This window comes from Balaenoptera ricei, chromosome 9, assembly GCF_028023285.1.
Source record: "Balaenoptera ricei isolate mBalRic1 chromosome 9, mBalRic1.hap2, whole genome shotgun sequence".
Lineage (NCBI taxonomy): Eukaryota > Metazoa > Chordata > Mammalia > Artiodactyla > Balaenopteridae > Balaenoptera > Balaenoptera ricei.
Genome location: NC_082647.1, coordinates 59492915 through 59511972, shown reverse-complemented (window position 1 = coordinate 59511972; position 19058 = coordinate 59492915). Strand labels below are relative to the sequence as shown.

General features: G+C 37.7%; 1 protein-coding gene across 12 annotated transcripts in view; it reads right to left on the bottom strand.

The window, feature by feature from the left end:
• PPP1R9A (protein phosphatase 1 regulatory subunit 9A) overlaps window positions 1-19058 on the bottom strand; it is a 292981-nt gene that overhangs the window by 17301 nt on the left and 256622 nt on the right. For 7 of the 12 annotated variants that reach the window (XM_059933861.1, XM_059933860.1, XM_059933865.1 and 4 more), the window contains 4 exons: window positions 18353-18510; window positions 17544-17841; window positions 7967-8054; window positions 7784-7867 (listed from right to left, as the gene is read on the bottom strand). In XM_059933861.1, the coding sequence (XP_059789844.1) occupies window positions 7784-7867; window positions 7967-8054; window positions 17544-17841; window positions 18353-18510 (628 nt within the window). The remainder of the gene's footprint in view (window positions 1-7783; window positions 7868-7966; window positions 8055-17543; window positions 17842-18352; window positions 18511-19058) is intronic. The other 5 variants (XM_059933870.1, XM_059933871.1, XM_059933872.1 and 2 more) reach the window with 2 other exon arrangements.

Here is a 19058-nt window from a genome sequence, read left to right as displayed (position 1 = left end):
TCCTCCTTGGAACTAGGAAAAAGAGAGTAATGTATCACTTCATTTCCAGCATAGAGTTCACTGTCCTCTACCACTTTTAATAGGTAGAAAATAAGAATACTGTTGCCAAATTGTTGTCATTCTAATGCCCTATTTGAAAAGGACTTTTGGTAGTTCAAATCCTGTCCAGGTTAACATTTCAAAGAAAATCTGTAGACCACGTCTCATTAAACCCTTTCATAAAATTCTCACTGCCAGGAAAATACTCAAGAGTAAAAATTCCATGTGGAGTTGTACATCCAGCACTAAAGACGGGTCCGAAGGCCAATGTGATGAATGTGATCATAGAAGCTCAGCCTTGGATAATATCCAGAGGCTTTCTGCTCTAGCTTTCCACATCACGATAACAGAGGAACAAAGGAATAGTCACATAGAAAGCAAAGAGAGCCCACTTCTAAGGAGACAACCACTGTCCTCACTGCTGCAAACCATCAGATCCTGGGGTATTTTGAAGACTATTTTCCAGGTCTGGCTGTGTCCCTGCTGGGGCTGTATCCTGTCCCCCTCATTTCTTTGTGTATCCTTGACTCTAAAACTCCCTGAGCTGATGGAACCTCTGTGTGGTTCCTAGTATCCTTCAAAAAACTGAACAGTGGTACGCTTCCATTTGCTTGGACCTAGAGTATAGAATATTCATTTAAAAAAGCAAACTCTTCACTACTTTAAAATTATAGACCTATCAGCTCACCAGCTTTCTAAAATAAATGCCAATTTCCTTTTGGATATACAACTCTCGGGCCTACAAAAGGAGCAGAAAGGGTTTGGTAACAGTTATTTTACTATTGACCACTCTTATAGTCTGTTTCACTTTGTGGAGAAATCTGTTAAGAATAACATTAAAATTCTTCCTTCCCTCCTTCCCTCCCTTCTTAACTTTTTTGACTCTGAGGGCAGGTTATGGGCCAAGGGGCATAAACTCCATACAGATCCTTAATAATTCCCTTGAAAAATCAAGATTGGTAGAAATGAATACTTAATAGATCTAAAAATAATTTCTAGAGGATCAAAACAGGCATGTGTGCTATACTTGCTTCATTTTCTTTTTTAGCTTATACACTAAAGACTCACTATCATTTTTGGAAAAAATAGATTCACAAATCACTGCTATATCCCTGATTGTTTTATTGTTAGGAACTGGGAGAAAGCATGTCTTCAAATTAAGTCTCTATAATCCGAAAATGCCATTTGCTGGGGGTGTGAGGTGGGGAGAGTAACTGCCTCCTGGCATTTAAATAGTTTATGGTTAACAACTCTATAAAACAATTAACTCATTTATATATCTTCAAACCAGTTTACCCTGGTGCTAGCACCCCAAAATTAAGTTGCTCAGGTAAACATTCCATGGTGATTTTTTTTTTTGGTTTGTTTTAATTTTGAATACAATTAAGTATTCAGAGTCTAATTGGATGTCATCAAAATATAATTAGGAGTTCAGAAACTTCCAGAATAGAAAAAGTATAAACAGAATATAGAATTCAAGCAGGTAGTAAAGGAGGTTAATTGAAGAAAGTTAGGTGCAACCAGAGGAAGGATTGCAGACCTCCATTTACTCAAATCAGATGAAGTAATTCTGCAAGGTTCTAACATCCATTAAGGACACGGAGGTTGTAAAGCCAGCCCCTTCTGAAGGGGACTGAGAGACCTGAACAGGTAACAGCTATTACAAGCAGGTGTCCATCTGCAGCCAGGCCAACAACCTTGAAATATCCTGCTTCTAGATCCTGAGTTATGGTCTAAATATCTGATCAATAACCAACAGCCCATTTGAGATGGTCAACATAGAGTGCTTAACCTTAACTTATGATGGGGTTCAGCACATGCTACCCCCAAACAGGGCACACCTTGGCATAGTGAATATTTTAAGCTGAAGGAATTTGAGAAAAGGCAGGTGCAGGAAGGGCTCTCTGACCTTCCCCATCTCCCCTGAACCAGGTCATAAGACCCTCATGTGAGAGAGGTACCCTCCCTATACCCAGAGGAAAGGAGCATCCTTAACTCCATAGATGGACAGACGCCAAGAGGAACCTGAGCAAATGAATGAACAGGCCTGGTTAAGTTTCCCCAGTTTACTACCCTTAGCCTCATACCTTTCTGTCCTATTACACTTCCCCACAACTTTCCACACTTCATCAAACCTAGGATAAAAATTCTCCAGGCTTAACTCCTTCTTTGGGTCTTTATTTCCTAATGAAGGCTCCTGTGTCTCATAAAACTTACATTAAATACATTTGTATGCTTTTCCCTTGTTAATCTGTCTTCTGTCACTCTAATTTACAGGGCTTCAGTTGAAGAACCTAGGAGTGTAGAGGGAAAAATATATCTTTTTTCTTCCCGTACACTCACTTGAGATGGAGAAACTGTTTCCTTAATGAGTCTTCCCCATACTGGGAAGATATAAAATGAAACAGCAAGATGATCATGTAAATAAAATCCATATTATCAAAACAAAAATATTAGTTTAGGAATAATAAATATACTGGTTAGTTTTTAAGAAAATTTGTATTATTAGAAACTGAGAAAGAAACTTGTCTATTGAGTCTACCTTAATATATTTAACTGATTTCAGATTTAACTAATTAAGGTGTAAAACTACCACACTGATAAAGAGTATTGGGATGTTTAGAGTCACTATAGTTATTTTAATTTAGTAGATTTTCAAGAGTTTTTTAAAGTATGAAAAGTGTTGATTTGTTAGGAATGTAAGTTTGTCAGGTTTTAGGCACTGGAAATTACTTAAAAGGAAAACTAAATAGATTAAATTTATAAATGCAGCTAAAAACAGGACAGACAATTATGGGGGAACAGGTCTGCTCTCCTGAGGCTAAGCTAATATTGTTCAAAGGTTTTCATGGAAGTGAAACCTTTTTTATTTCATATAAAATTTTACTTGATGTGTAAAACAAAATGACGGGATTTGTAAGTTGAGCCAAACTCAAAAAAAGCTAGGTTTTAAAATTGGAGACTTTAACAAATTACTCTTAATTTATAACCCAAATAATCCTCTTTTCAAGAACAAAGCTACTACCTTTGGGCATTAAAAATATCAAGTGAAGGGGAGAGCCCACGTGAGCTACATGGCCAAGGTTAAGTTCTCCAGTGGTGAGTTTTTGCCATCACTGTTCATGGCCACTAGTGGCTTGGTAACGTGCGCTCTAAAACTTTTCAGGCTCAAATTATTCTGCCATTTTCTAATGGCCATTCTCCACTGGCATTTATAACTACATTTTTGTTTCTCGTTTTTTAAAATTTTTTTTTTTTTTTTTGAAGGAAAAGGCTGGCTCCTCTCTGGGGTGCCTCTGTGGAGCGGGTGTAGGCAGAGAAAGGGGTTTCTCTCTCTGTGTGCGTGTGTTTATCCCACTCCTCAGCTCTTCTGAAAGGGTGTGTTTCAACTCCAGCTCAGGAGCAGAGGCTTGGCCCTTGCTCAGCAACAGGGCAGAACTGCCCTCCAGGTACTTGTCATGCAGTATAATCTCAAACCCACTGCAGTACCATGATTTATCTAAAGTTTCTTTGAGAGAAACTGCCTGAACTATAATCCACATGGTCCATTTATTCGTCAAGATAGTACCAAAGTCACCCCTGCATGAATGAGACTGCCAGCAAAATATGTCCAGAGAATATTTTGTTTTATATCCCTGCAGTAAGAATTACTTTAAGCATTAATAGTGATGATAGCCATTTATATTTACTAAGGACTTAAAATGTGCTTAAATGTGATCTCAATCCCCTTAATGACCTGAAGAGGTAAATACATGTTTCCATCTTATTGATGAGAAAACTGAGATACAGAGAGGTGAAGTAACTTGCTCAAGAGGACAAGGGGCAGAGCTGCGATTTGAACTCAGGCTCTTAATCGCCTTGACATTATTCTCTTGGCTTTTACTGGAGGCCACTGTTATATTTACTATGAAAGTACTGCTGAAGATGTTCTGTTTTAAGTACCAACCTTACTTTTTGCTTTATCTTGTTTTTCCCTATCCGATTTACTTTTAAAACAAATTATACTGTTGTACCATACGTATTTTTGTATATACACAAATAATATTTGGAACAAAGAGGAGTACATATAGATAAAAAAAGAATAAACAAACAAATGAATACATGCTAATTTACAGACCAACAAAAGAGTCAGAAATCAAAAGAGTATGTTTTTCATAGAATCATATAGATCAACACTGTCCAAAAGAAATATAATATGAACCACATAGGTAAACTAAAATTTTCTAGTGGCCACATGGAAAAAAAGAGGTAAAATTAATTTTTATGACATATTTTATCTCACCCAAAATATTCAAAATATTATTTCAACATGTAATCAGTATTATAAAATTATTAAGATACTAAGATATGTCACATTCTATTTTTTTCCATGCGAAGTCTTTGCAATCGAGCATGCTTTTTCTCCTACAACACATCTCGATATAGACAAGCTACATTTCAAGTGCTCAACGGCCACATCTGACTAGAGACGACCATGCTGGATAGTGCAGGCAGAGATGCATAGGGAGTTACAGACCATGTAGTTTTAGTTGACCACACTTATTTTTTGGTAGGAAACCAAGGTCCAAGGAATTCAGACTTACCTATGGCAAAGTCAGGACGAATACTGGATTCCAGCTCAGTGTTTTCTCCACTGTTCACACTTCTAAGGTGAAAGCAGATCTGCTTCCACAGAGGAGCGCCATCTCCCTTCCCCATAATTTTCCCACGAGCCACCTTCTAGCCTTGCTTTGAGATACACATATCTGCTCACAGGGCTTTCCATTCAGTGACTAAACTGGGAGCTTCTCCTACAGAGCTCCAAAAATAGACACTCCGCTGACACCAGTGGCTCCTTATTCTAAGGAGAGAATTTTATCTTACTCTTCGGTATGTACTTTAAGGGATGAACAAGCTCTGATGATTAAGTGTTTCCTGCTTTTGTTATCTGCTATGTTATCTGGTTAAATCAGAAAGTTCACTGAGCACGTATTTGAAAAGGACAGAACCAAACCATATATCTCTGTAGGGTTTACTTCTTCTTATTTTAACCTCATCTATTTGTTTCATGTTGGTCATGTATTTGAATCACTTTGTCTCCACAAGGAATACAGTAAATTCTTTACTCTTTGGGAAGGGAAAAACTAAAACCAAGACCACATTTAGCGAATGTCTGGCCTCTTTCAAGTCCGGTAGACTTCAGTTATCACTGATTGAATGACCTCATCAGATTTTTACAATCTTATAAGAACTGGATGAAAAGCCTAAAAGATTACTAACTCAATTTGTGAATCAGTCCCTCCTTTTTCTGAGAAAACCTCACAGGAGTGATGAGTTTACTCCCAGTTCTTCTCCACAACTGCAGTGGGACCCTGCAGCTGATGGTGCTTGCCACCCACCTACCTTCAGGGGGGGCCCTGTGAAACCAACTCAACTGCATTATGCTCCTACTGGGCAGTAACTGTACTTCCTGGAATATGTTCTGAATAAGGTTCTGGCCCATTATTCATCTACATAGGAGAATGGAGGCTGTCATTAGATTTGATTACTGTTAACCAATCACTGTGATAGCTCAAAAATTTATTTTTTTGAAACTGAAAAAGTCCTTCTTCTTCCCTGCCCTACTGTTTCAATTCCATGAATTCCTTTCAGTCCTGTCAACCTTCTACTGTAATTACAAATAATTATGAAACTAGGATTCTAACTGAAAACTGCTTTGTAACGTTGTACACATGAATTGTTTGTGACTACTGATGCAGAGAGACTGCAGAGTTAATGTTTTAAAATGTAGCTGACTAGGCAGCCTAGCTGGCTGCTGGCTCAAAAGCTGGTATCAGCTGTGGTTAAGCAGCACGATGATGACCGCCCACCCTGGACTATGGTGGCTTTGCCTGGAGTAAGGTGAGTTATTTGCCAACAGAGTCAAGACCTGCTTGACTTTCACCTGCAATTTATACAAGGGCGTGAGAACTCTCTGGCTCCTACGACGAAATTCAGTCAAACCTTCTCCCCTCCCCTCTGTTGGATGCCTGCGCTTATGTCCCATTGAGGGTGGGGCCCCAAAGGTGAGAGGTAGTGGCTGCCTCAGGAGCCCAGGGACCGAAGGGAGCACAGTGTCACTTCAGAAGTGTTCAAGTTTCTCTCCCACTGTGCATTTGGGCATCTCTCTCTCTCCCTTAAACGGTTTCACTATCTGTTGTTGTTTTTTCCCCTGAGCATATTTGATAGTTTTCTATTCTTAATTCTAAGGCACAAAGTAGACTATTTTATATTTCTCACTCTAAAACCACACAAAGTTAAAAGCGCTCTTGAGTTGCATTATGGCCTTATTTTTCCTGAGATCCCTGTCCTCAATATAAACAGAGCTTTCTTGCCTTTCTCCATTGTACAGCGTAAAGGAAACCCAGACTAACAAAAATAATTAATTTTGGAATTCTCTCTTCTCATCCCTCACCCTCTCCCCCATTCTCCTGTAATCCCAGGGAGAAGGTACAATTTCTCACCAAGGTGTATGCCAGAAAAGAGAAAAAAGGAAACAGCTGGGGACAACCTATAAAATGGATAGGTGGTCCCCAAATAATTTTACATTCTTTTATTCTTAGCATTTTGCCTGTTTCTTCCTTAGTCTATACTATTGGGATGATTCCCAAAATTCATAAATAAATGTAAACATCATTAGATGCTTAAGTAACTAGGAGGTGACATGCAGTGTTGGAAAGACATCTGGACAGGAGGCCAAGCCCCAGCTAACTGACATTAATTGCTTGTTGCATAATCATGGGCTAATCAATTAAATTCTATGAAGGTGAAGTTCTTCATCAATAAAGTATGGTATTATTATCTGCCCTCCCAATCTTATTGTAAGGATCAAATGAAATGATAAATATAAAACTTCTTTGTAACTTGCAAATAATAATGAGAATGACAGCAGATTGCTATCATTATTATTATTTTTGAATGCCTCCTATGTGCCAGGTACCATTTTAAATGCTTTACATGAAAACTCATTTAATCCTTACACTAACAGGTAGCTACTCTTATTATCTTCATTTCATATATGAGAAAACAAAGGCACAGAGGCTAAATAACTTGTCGAAGGTTTTAAAGGTAGTAACTGGGAGAGTGCTGATTCAAACCCAGGCAGTTGGACTTCAGAGAGAGCTCTGTGCTTTACTGTCTCCCTATATAAACCTAAGTTTACAATTATGTAATCTCAGAATAAAGTTGGGAAAGCTTGACAATGTGCTATACAAAGCTCACTTCTCTATAGGAAAGTCTTTATTGAACAGTAAGCATGGTTGATGGCGCCAGCAAAAATCAACGTAACAGCTGAGTTCAGTGAGACACTGGTCTTTCTTACCCGCATGTGGACAGAACAGTCTTGAAAGCCAACAAGATACTTAAATGCAAAATTACCCTTTCAGACTTATAACCAGAAGACACAAGAATTGTGGGTAGCCAGGCAAAAAAGCTGAAATGTGTCTAACTGACACATCACATAGATACATTTATGCTGTATTTAGATAAACATTTATTAAAACTGTTCATGTGACCATAATTCTGCAATTAAGCCAACGGATCTACCCGAGGCCAGGTGTAGGCTTCAATCGGAGTAAGACAAATACAAACCGCAATTTGTTTTCATCTCACCTCTAGCTGTATCACTTCAGCACAGAGATACTGACCACTAATTCTGGTTAACAATGGAAGGGGGCCAGAAAGTTTAGATGCAGAGATACATCTGTTCTTAATCACCCACCCGTACCTGCTACCTGGAGAAAACCTACTGGCTTCTTTCTCTTTTTCTTTCCATTTCTTTCCCTTGTTGGAATTCCTTCGCAAAGGCGCCCTATAATGACAGCACACAGTCAGAAAGGGGAATTTGACATTTTCTCATTTAATCCTTCTCTTACAGAGGGCTTGCTTTTTAACTTCATGAAGTGCTTACCCCAGATCCACAAACTTCCGCTTAAATTTTCCTCCTCGCACCACCAACAAACTTGATGCCCTCAGTGATCTGGGACCTTTGGCACCATCTAGGATATACACATATGTGAAAAAAGCAATTATTATCATTTTTAAAAAGCTACTGTCAAAAGTCATTGCATCTCTGAATCTACGGGGTTTGCATCAATTCCTAACAGTAAAAGAAAATACTGGATGCCTTTATTAACATACAGGAAACATAGCTATGTTGAGGAACATTCAGTCAAACCAGGAGAGGTTCTGTTAGACAGAAGCCCAATACTTATCACAAAGAATTTTAGCTTCAAATAAACTGGAATGAAAAAAAATAAGCAAGAATAAACACTATCAAATCATCCTTTACATTCAAAGCAGGGACCAAATGACTTTCCTTCTGTTCCTTCTCTGGCTCCAACTCTTTGCTTCAAATGTCTGGGCTCTGTCCTCCATGCCTTTCTTGCCTTTGGGTTTTAGCACCTTCTGACAGGACCCCAGCTCACTTCCCCCATATGTCCCAAGTCCAGTAAAGAACATCACCCATGAGAGTCTGGGAGATTAGGGAGAAAGTGAGAGTCAAAGCTTTCCCTTCTCATCTGCCCCTTGCTAATGGCTTGTGGCCAGTCTTGGGATACAGGAGACAGAACATGGGGGAGACTTCTCAAGCAGGAGCTCAGCTATAAAACATTTATATTTTTGAAAGGTCTTTTTTTAGAAGTTGGCTTTAAGCACAACTTGGCTGGCTTCCCATGATGTGGAAGATGCCAAAACCTCCCCAGTGCTTGCAGCTGAATGATCTTTGCCTCTCTCCGAGTTACGCTGGCACTCTAAAGCACAGCAGCTGCTGGGGGATGGGGACACTTGAAATGATGCCAAAAACCAATCAGAGGAGACGCTTTCCCAATGGAATTCAATGTCAGTTGTAGGAACTAGATTCCACTGGTGGCACTTATTCTACCTTGGACAGGGTAGAAACTCCTAAGGCTCTACTTGGAGCTATTTAGCAAAGAATGCTGTTTGGCATTATATTTCAGCATATCCACTCATCTGAGATCATTAACAAGCGGTGTCTTTGATGCATATCTGTGTATGAAACTGCTCTTTCCCAATTGTCTGTTGGTGTCTGTCTCTTTTTAAAATTAAAAAGAAAATCCAGCAACCTTCTGGCATGGAGTGTAGTTCTCCTAAGAGAGTGTTCAATTAACCTTGCAGGTTAATTTTGCTTATGCTTTTTGTCTATTTCAGGAGAAATTTCTAAACACACATAACTTACAAACCGTGATGTGCACACAGTTCTCATTTAAGAGTCTATTTTCGAAGCTCTGAAGAAGCACAGGATGTTGAAAAATACACTAAGGATTTTTAGCAATGAGCTTTTCATAGTTTTAGTTAATGATACACAGATTATAATAATCAATTCCTTGAAATGTACATAATCAAATAGAAGAGTAAGAAATATGTCCATGTCAAAATCCACTTCTAACCTCAAATATTTATTATGGCTCTTTGCATCATTACTCTTTGGGTAACTGAATTAAATAGCCACAGATGTGACACATGCACATAAAAAAATATACACACGGCACAAACTCGTTCTAAGGTGATTTTGCTAATGGACATTAAAAAAAAAAAGCAGGATTTCAATTTTCTTAACAGAACCTGAAGGAAAGAAAGTACCAGATTCTTCCAAATAAATTCTAGAGCAACTCTCAACAGCTAGGAATGTGCAAAGTTAAAAGGAGACTGCCTTATTATTTTCGGAAATAAAGGTGGCTGGGAGATATTTTAACGAGTGGTGCGAAGACCAGATGAAACAATGTACATGGCAACACTCTGTAACCTATTAGTGTGGCGGTTATGTGGACATCTTGGGACTAAAAGCCTGGTTCTGCCCATCAGAGAGCCTGCTGCTAGGCAACCTCACATCATTATCTCATACATTTGCCAAAGTGTGTTCCAAGGAACACTTAAATGAATTCTTTCAAAAGGCTGAAGAGGCAAGATTAAGTAATAATGCACTTTCCCGCTTTAAATCAATCAAATCCATCGTTAATGTACCTCAGAACTTCTAGTCCGCATAAAAACCAACATTGGATTGGTATGATTTCAGGAAAAGAAAAAGAACTGTGACATTTTTGTTTGTTATTTAGCTGTATGTGGAATTTCCATTAGGCTTTTTGAAATCTCTCCAATACTACCTTGACGAGCAATTAGAAGTCCAAGTCCTCACGTTGGGTGACCCAGCTTTAATCTTTGGCAACCTGGTCTTCATTTTCAAAGGTAATAATTGATCTCCTGAGCTAAATACTAAGGCCTTTTCTGGGACTGCATTCTTCTTAGTCTCACTGCAACAAGACCCTTGACTACCTCTTCTTTTATTCTGGGGACTCTGAAATCTACCTCCCAGCCCTGGCTTCTCTCTTGAGCTCAAGACCTCCTCTACTAAAAATGAGTTAATCACCTTTCCCTCATAATGCTTCTGATTTCCTATTTTCTATTAACGACAAGACCGTGTTTTCTGAGGCTAGAAACCCTGTGATCAGTTTTGACCTCACTCTCTTCCTCTTGATCTTGTCAACTTACATACATGTCAACAATTTTCATATCATTCTTTCCTGTCATTGTCTATTGCTCCTCCACCTTTCAGGGTCTCTTAACTCAACTTCCTCATACCTAGTGTCTTTTCCTTTTTATTCCTCTGCTCAAGCATCTTGTGGTTTTCTAGTAATATGATAAGGTATCTAAGGTATTTAAATTCTAGAGCTATAGACCTAACCTACCTGTTCGATTTTACGAGCAATCACTCTAACCTGAATAAACAGACTGCTTCCAGCAGGCTGGGACAGCCCCACTCCTGTCATTTCATCTTATGTGTGCCTGTCTCTGTCAATGCCATCTCCCTGCCTTATATGCCTTCCTTACCTATCTTTTTTGTTTTTTCAGTCCTTCAGTAGTTACTCTAATTGTATTTTCTTTGTCATGTCTCATTTACTAAATTCAGCTAGGGTTAACCACGCCGTCCTCTGAGCAATGATAAAATTTACTATTTCTATATGTATAAAGGCCTAATGCAACATAATAATAAATGAATCCTGTAAAGATTTCTACTTGCAAGGACATTAATTCAACAAATATTTCTGAAGATATGTTCTGTGTTAGGCAATGCCCTAACGGCCACATATACACTTAGAATAATGAACAAATCACAAGTAGAAAACTGATAGTAGTTCACTTACTCAACCTTGTCTGAACAAAGGCCCATTGCTATGTAAGTCCAGAGACTAAAACTTTAGTATTAGGCTACTCAAAGAATAGACAGGGGGAAAATATTTTCATGCCCTTTATTGCCATATAACTTGCTTAACAAACCTCTAGGAATAATCTTTTACTTTCTCTAATTTTAACTGAAATGGGGTTAGATGTTTATCATTTAGCCAGTTATAATGGGATTCTTTCTATCCTAGTTTCCACTGAGGTCTCACAAATATGACAACAAAATGATGACTTGTGAATGTGGTACCGGTGCAATTTAGAAAACACCCAACTTCAATTAGGTGTTCAACTGAAGAATGGAGAATTTGCCCCAGGAATGCAATCAACTACAGCTGTAACTTAATTATTACCTTTGTGGTACCTTGCTAGATCAAAAGTAATGGTATATCACTTTTAAAAAATCCTGATAAACGGCAACCAATGACTAAGACATTTTCAGAGTTTATCCAGCAATGTTGAGTGGAAGAAAATGTATGTCTAGACCAGGAGTCAGCAAACTTTCTGTAAAAGGCCAGAGAGTAAACATTTTAGGTTGTGGGCTACTGACTCTGTCACAGCTACTCAACTCTGCTACTGTAGTATGAAAACAGTATGTAACTGTATGAGTGTGGTTGTGCTCCAATAAAACTTTACTTATAAAAACGGCTGGCAGGGGCTTCCCTGGTGGCACAGTTGTTAAGAATCCGCCTGCTAATGCAGGGGACACAGGTTCGAGCCCTGGTCCGGGAAGATCCCACATGTCGCGGAGCAACTAAACCCGTGAGCCATAACTACTGATCCCACATGCCACAACTACTGAAGCCCATGTGCCTAGAGCCCATGCTCTGCAACAAGAGAAGCCACCACGATGAGAAGCCTGCGCACCGCAACAAAGAGTAGCCCCCGCTCGCCGCAACTAGAGAAAGCCCACGTGAAGCAACGAAGACCCAACGCAGTCAAAAATAAATAAATAAATTAATTAAATAAAAGCATTTATCTCATCAGAAAAAAAAAAGGGGGTGGCGGGACTTCTCTGGTGGTCCAGTGGTAAAGAATCCACCTTACAATCCTTACAATGCAGGGGACGTGGGTTCGATTCCTGGTCAGGGAACTAAGACCCCACATGCTGCGGGGCAACTAATCCCGTGCGTCACAACTACTGAGCTCATGCGCCTCAACTAGAGCCCACGTGATGCAAACTACACAGCCCAGGCGCCCTGGAGCCTGCGCGCCACAACCAGAGAAGAGAAAACCCACACGCCATAACTAGAGAGAAGCCCATGCACCACAACGAAGAGTCTGCGCACCGCAACAAAAAATCCCACGTGCCTAAGTGAAGATCCCGTGTGCCGCAACTAAGACCCAATGCAGCCAAAAACTAAATAAAATAAATAAATAAATAAATAAATAAATCGTTAAAAAAAAAAAAACGGGTGGAGGCCAAATTTGGTTTGACGACCTCTGTTCTAGAAGACTTGTACTGATTATCTAGAGAGACATACTTATTAATTCATCCAAGAACCTTATTAATATCAATTATATGCATATACTTTACTAGGGGCCATGAATACAAAGATGAATCAGACGAGTGAGAAAACTCTGGCTCACACTTGACAACCTGATCACTTATTATCACACACAAAGTGACAGAAGCAGAAGTAACAGTGTGAAAATTTCTGTGGGATCAGAGAGAATAATTCACTTTGTCTGGGAATGGGGAGGGTGTGCAAAGGGTCCACTAAAGGAGGTGAGATTTAAGCTGAGCTTTGAAGAAGGACCAGAATTTCCTGGAGTGGCATGTTACGTATGAAGTTTGTACTTGTGAGTACAAATCCCATTCTAGTTCCTTTATTAAGGAGCCAGTGAGTTGTAAGAACCACACACATATAAACACATACACACAGGTAAATCAGGCTAACCACACTTAACCTCTGTTGAGTCCTGCTCTGAATGGCAAAGAACTCAAGGATTTCACAGAATGTAAAGAGTCTTGACTGATAGGTTTCTTTGCTATCTTTCAAGGTGCAACAGAGCCTGAGAGTGGAAGGCAGAAAGTACAGGGGCTTCCTGGTTATTGATGGTGGTGGTTGTGCGGTGTCAGAGAGACAGGGTCTGTCACCAAACAAACAAGCAAGCAATAAATCAAAGAGAGAGAGAGAAACAGAGACAGAGAGACAGACAAACGGACTCTAGTCTGCAAACTCCCTGCAGGAAAGGATGGAATGTTATCATTGTATATTCAGCCTTTAGCACAATGCCGGATGCAGAGCAGGTGCTCAATAACTATTTGTTGAATAAATACATGAATGAATGGATTAATATTAGTGAACATGGAAGGCACAGGAAGCTCTTCAAGGCTGGAAACTTTTATCCAGGGAAGGAAAGAATGTGAGGCACTGCTTTCATCTGGTCATAGTTAATGTCTAATAATGGTTATCATACTAGTAACTGACTATTTATAAAGGTAATACTTTATAAAAGCTCAATTAATTGCTCCTTTCTAGTTACCCAGAAGCATGATCAATCCAGGAAAATAAAAAAATGGGAAAGCTTAAGAGTTTGTCTCTGGAGAAGAAACTACCCACCCCTTGTTTCTTGGTCCTGCTTACTACAGCTGGAAGCTTAATCCCAAAGAAGAGGCAGTAGCAAGCAAAGGAGGTATTGGAGAAAAGACGGAATTCTCACATTTTAATGCTAATCACTGCTAACCACATTTTGCTGTATATTACTGCTAATGGATTGTGAAGCACAACTCACATCCATGTAATACTTCTCCAATTTGAGATGAAACATCTGCTTTTAGAAGTAAAAGGAAAAGAGAAATAATCTAGACAAGATGTAGCCACTTTTAAAAAATTTTAGTCAGATTTCATTTGTGAGGGATCCACTCTCCGACTATAAAGTACTTTCTTTCAGATAGCTAAGTTATGCCTTATAAACTCAAACAGTGGACTACAAAGTATTAACCTATATTTCCAAAATATATGCTTCTGCTCTTTTGCCTTCTTATGAACCAAGTAAGGTCTATACACATTTTTTTTTCCTTGAGGAGATGACAGAGGGCTTCACACAAGTATATTTCTATAAAAGTGCCATTACAATCCACAATTTAGGTTAGTTAATGACAGTTTCTGAAGCCTTCATTCTTTTGAAAGTAGGCCAAAATCACAGTGTAAGTCCTTCACCAACTTTACAACTGCTTTTGATGAATTAGCAGGCTTGACATATTTTCTCTTGCCTCCGCTAGTATCTTGTACTCCCTAAGTACTTATTTTTTTACCTTAAAACGTCTTCTGGAAGACTTATGCTTAGGACCAGTCTGTGGAAGATAATTCCGGCAAATCAATAGGCTCAGGGAAGGAAACCAGGGAAAATATCAGGGATAAAGCTATGACACTTACTAAGAGTTACAAAACAAGGTGAGCCTCCACAATCAACTGTGTTTCTATGTTCAGGATGTATTTGTAGAAAGATTACAACTGTTGCTCTGGTAGAGATAAGTGAGCATGGACTTTTCCGAGTAGTGATGCACACTCAGACCTGTAATGAATGAGTGTGTCCCATATCTTTGCCAGCACTGGTTGGTGGAAGTAATCTGATGCGTGTCTAACTCAAATGACTATTTCTCTGATCATTAATGAGGTTGATCACCTTTTCATATTTTATAAGTAACATGAATTTTCTCTTCAATAAATTGACGATTTATTACCTTAGCCTATGCTTGACTTAAAAAATTCTTTGAAGCTACTTGTGTGTTAGACATATAAAGTCTATCAGTTAACTCTGTATATATATTATTGTCTACTGAAATCAAGAGTATTTTATAAAATAATTTTAGAGTTTAAAGGAAAAACAATAAAATAAACACCCATTTCATTTCTCACCCCACTCCCATGAGGTTTATACCTAGGAAGTCCCCAGTATATTCTCTTCCATTTTCGTTCCCTGACACTCCTCCCAAGTAATTAACTTTGTCATTCCATTTGTAACCTCAACATTTTGTTTGTGTCTCTAAATAATCTGCTAGTTTTGTGTGGCTTAAGATTCATTATTCAGTATGATGTTTTGTCATTGCTCTCTGGTAAATAACTAATCTTATTTGGATGATTTTTTCCTAATCCCTTCTTTACTTAACAAGTTTTTATAGGAAATGTCTGAAAAATTATATCAAATTCCTTTCAATGTCTATTAATATTATAACACTTCGCTTTTCCTTTGTTCATATGATGATTCATACAGTTAGATTTTCTAATGTTAAACCATCCTTACATTTCCATAATCAACCCTACACGATTATGGAATATAAGTAATTTTCACTCCTGGATTTAATTTATGAGCATCATATTTAAAATGAATCTACATTTAGATTTTATATAAGATTTTCTTATATAATAAGAAATAAGATATATTTCTTAAGGTATAATAAGATTTTCTTCTTCCACATTATCTTTACTAGTTTTTAAGACTCTAGCTACATAAAATAAATGAAAAACATCCTCCTGGAATAATTAACATAAAATAGATGCTCTATTTTATCTTTTCCTATCTATTTTTTTAATAGGTGAGTCAGAATTCAGTTATAACACCACCTGGGCCCAGTACCTTTCTAAATGGAAGCTATAAAAATATATTTTATATTTCTGTACTTATTGGCTTATTCAGGTTTTCTTTTTCTTAGACCATTTTGAGTACTTTATATTTTGGTAGGAAATCCTCTATTTCCTCTAGATTTTCAAATCTGCCACAGAGTTTGCATGCCCTCTTAAAATTTTTTTTAACCTCCGTATCTCCTTTCTCATTTCAAATGCTGTGGGTGTTTTGGTTTCTCTATTTTTTTTTCTTAACCTGTCCTTCCAGGGGGCTATTCACTTTTACACAGCTTTGCTGCGTTTTTTTTGTGGAGGTGTTAAGAGTAGGCTTTTCATGTTAATAAAAATTCATTAAACTCAGCTTTTATCTTCATTATCCCCTCCTTTCTATTTTCTGTTTTTTGGTTGTTCTTTCCCTTTATTTTGAATATTTATTTTATTTATTTTCAGTATTTATTTTTTACAATACAAGCATTTAAAGCCATACATTCTCCTCTGAGTACAATATACTCTGACTACCGATTCAACTTTTGGAAATTTATTCTACAGAAATGAAAGCATCAGCATACAAGAATGTAAAGCATCAGAATGCTTATATCTTTTTCACAGTGGTAAGCAAACAAGCAAATAAACAACAACAACCTACCCCCACCCAGGATACAACCTAAATGTCCATCAATACTACAAGGGTTGCCTCAGTTATATTATCGGCTCACTATAGAAGATTATCTTGTCATTTAAATTTGTGTATAGTGCCCCAGAGGGATGTCCATAAAATATTATCATGTGTATAACAAAACTGCAGAATAATGTCATTTGTAGAATTCACTTTTATAAAAAAAAGTATATAAAACAAAACACACACCAGAAATTATTTTTGTTTATATATATATATACATTTGTTTTAAATATATGTGTGTGTGTATATATATATATATATATATATATATATATATATATATATATGGACACACAATCACACCATACATATCTATGTGCATTTCAGATGTGAAAATAATATAACCAAATCTTCTCGGTTACTTTAAAGGAACACATCAGATGTGGCAGGAAGAAAATGAACCTGTTCTTTATATATCTCTGCATCATTTCACTTGTTTAAACAGGAATTTATTACTTCTATAAATTAAAGCATACAACTAAAAGGACAACAATCTATTGACACTGCTATGAAATTCTGATGCTAATTCTAGGAGCATATTTTCAAATTTATTGACTAATCTCCCTGCATTATCTTTATCATAGCTTTTCTATAACAGTCTTTGCAATATAAATTACTGTGAAAATTTCTTCTAAATAAAAACCAATTAATGGGTTAAGACCTATATTGTTTTCACTTTCATATATACATATTTTTTTCTAAATGATTATGTTAGTAGTTATTGAAACTATGGGCTACTATTACACAAAATCTCTCGAAGGCCTCCTGAAGAATTTCCTTCAATAGTAAACTTGTAGAAAGCTGAAGAAGTGAAATACTAATCAGGTAGGAAAAGATCAAAAAAAATAAAGTAAAAATGAGAGAAGGGTGTTCTCTTGTCCCATAATATAAAAGGAATGCAGTATTAATTATTAGCTATGAAAAGACACAGGCCTTTGTTTTTGTTGTTTTTTTTTGAAAAGAGCCATTTTTACATGGCACAAATTGAGGTGTTAGTGAAGTCAGACAAAACAAAAGCTAAACAACAACAAAATTAACAGTACCTTTTTCTTGTAGTATTTTCTTGGTGGTGGCTTGATGGTGGCAAGGAGATTCTTCCATATCATGATCAGATTTTGAAGGAGAGGAGAATGACGTGTCTCCCCCAGTAGAGGAGGAAGGCTCCCTTTCTGGGTGCAGAGGTCCCTCTTGAAATTCAGCTATGTGGTCAGACGAGAAGGGCACATTGCCAGCCACTGGAGTGAGGGATGAAGCACCAGAATCTGATTCTGGAGAAGTTCTCAAACCCTTGGGCAGAAGTGATTTGGTAATGTGCATGTGGTTATAGAAACTGTTTGAAGGCTGTTGGTATAAGAGATTATAAAGGAGGTTATGCCACTGAGCATCAGTCCCATGTGATACTTACTTTGAAATCAGACGGACCTTTTTTTAGTAAATCCCTATGAAAACCCATTTTTGTTGGTTTACAGATAAGACTACATAGTTCACAACAATTCACCATATTACCTTTGTAGCTACCACAGATACCTAAGACATGTAGAAACAATGACTTGTACACTCATTATTTACCATCAGATAAAACCAACAGCTGAATATCAAAAGCACCATCATGAAATATGACAATATGGATAATGCTCTTGGTTATTAGTTCATCAAATGAGTACAGAAAGAATTTGAATTACAACGATATATCGAGGTGAATAAGAATTTAGGAGACAAAGAAGTGAACTATTCCAGCTGTTTCCAACTAGAATACAGAATATGGCTGCAGGAAAATCATTATCTTCAATAAGCTGTAGGAACAAGGATACAGCCCAAACTCACAAGTCAGAAAGCGGTCAGGGGCACTCACCTTTCGCTCCAGACTGTCTTCTCCATCTGTTGAACTGACACTATCATAGAGTCTTGTCCTAGAGGGCCTCTGGCGTCTGTTCTTCATGGAAAGCTGGGCCCGGGTTTTCAGCGCTTTTGAATCCAGGCGTTCTGTCTCTGGGACTGCTTCATTAAAGTCTAAGAAAAGAATATTGCAAAATAATCTGTGAAAACTTTGGAGAGGATTGACAGAGACCATAGACACTGATAACAAAATCTCAAGGTTATCAGTAATACCAGGCAGGAAACAGGTGACAACCATGGCGGCCTGTCTGGTAACAGAGGTAACAAAGAAATCAGTGAGATTTAGGAGAAATGTACAAAGCCTAAGGGAAGAAATGAACACTAAAGATGACCAAGTCAACAACAAAAATCTAACATCCAAAGACCATTAAAACCTTTCTACAACATAACTATAAAAAGCACGCACTTGTATTTATTTATTTACATGAATGCATGCTGGAGTGTTGGATGAACAAAGATACAAGAAGGTGTGTCAAAGTTGGGAGATCTTAGAAATCAAGAAAAAAACCTAAAAAAGTCAGGTGCCAGGTCAAGAGCAGATACCAAAGGTGACCATCAGCATAAATTTTCTACAGCAAAAGTTACCAAGACTGTAACTGTAAGTAAGGACTGTACCATTTTGGTCTTAATATATTTTTTTCCACCCAAAACAGAGATTCTGA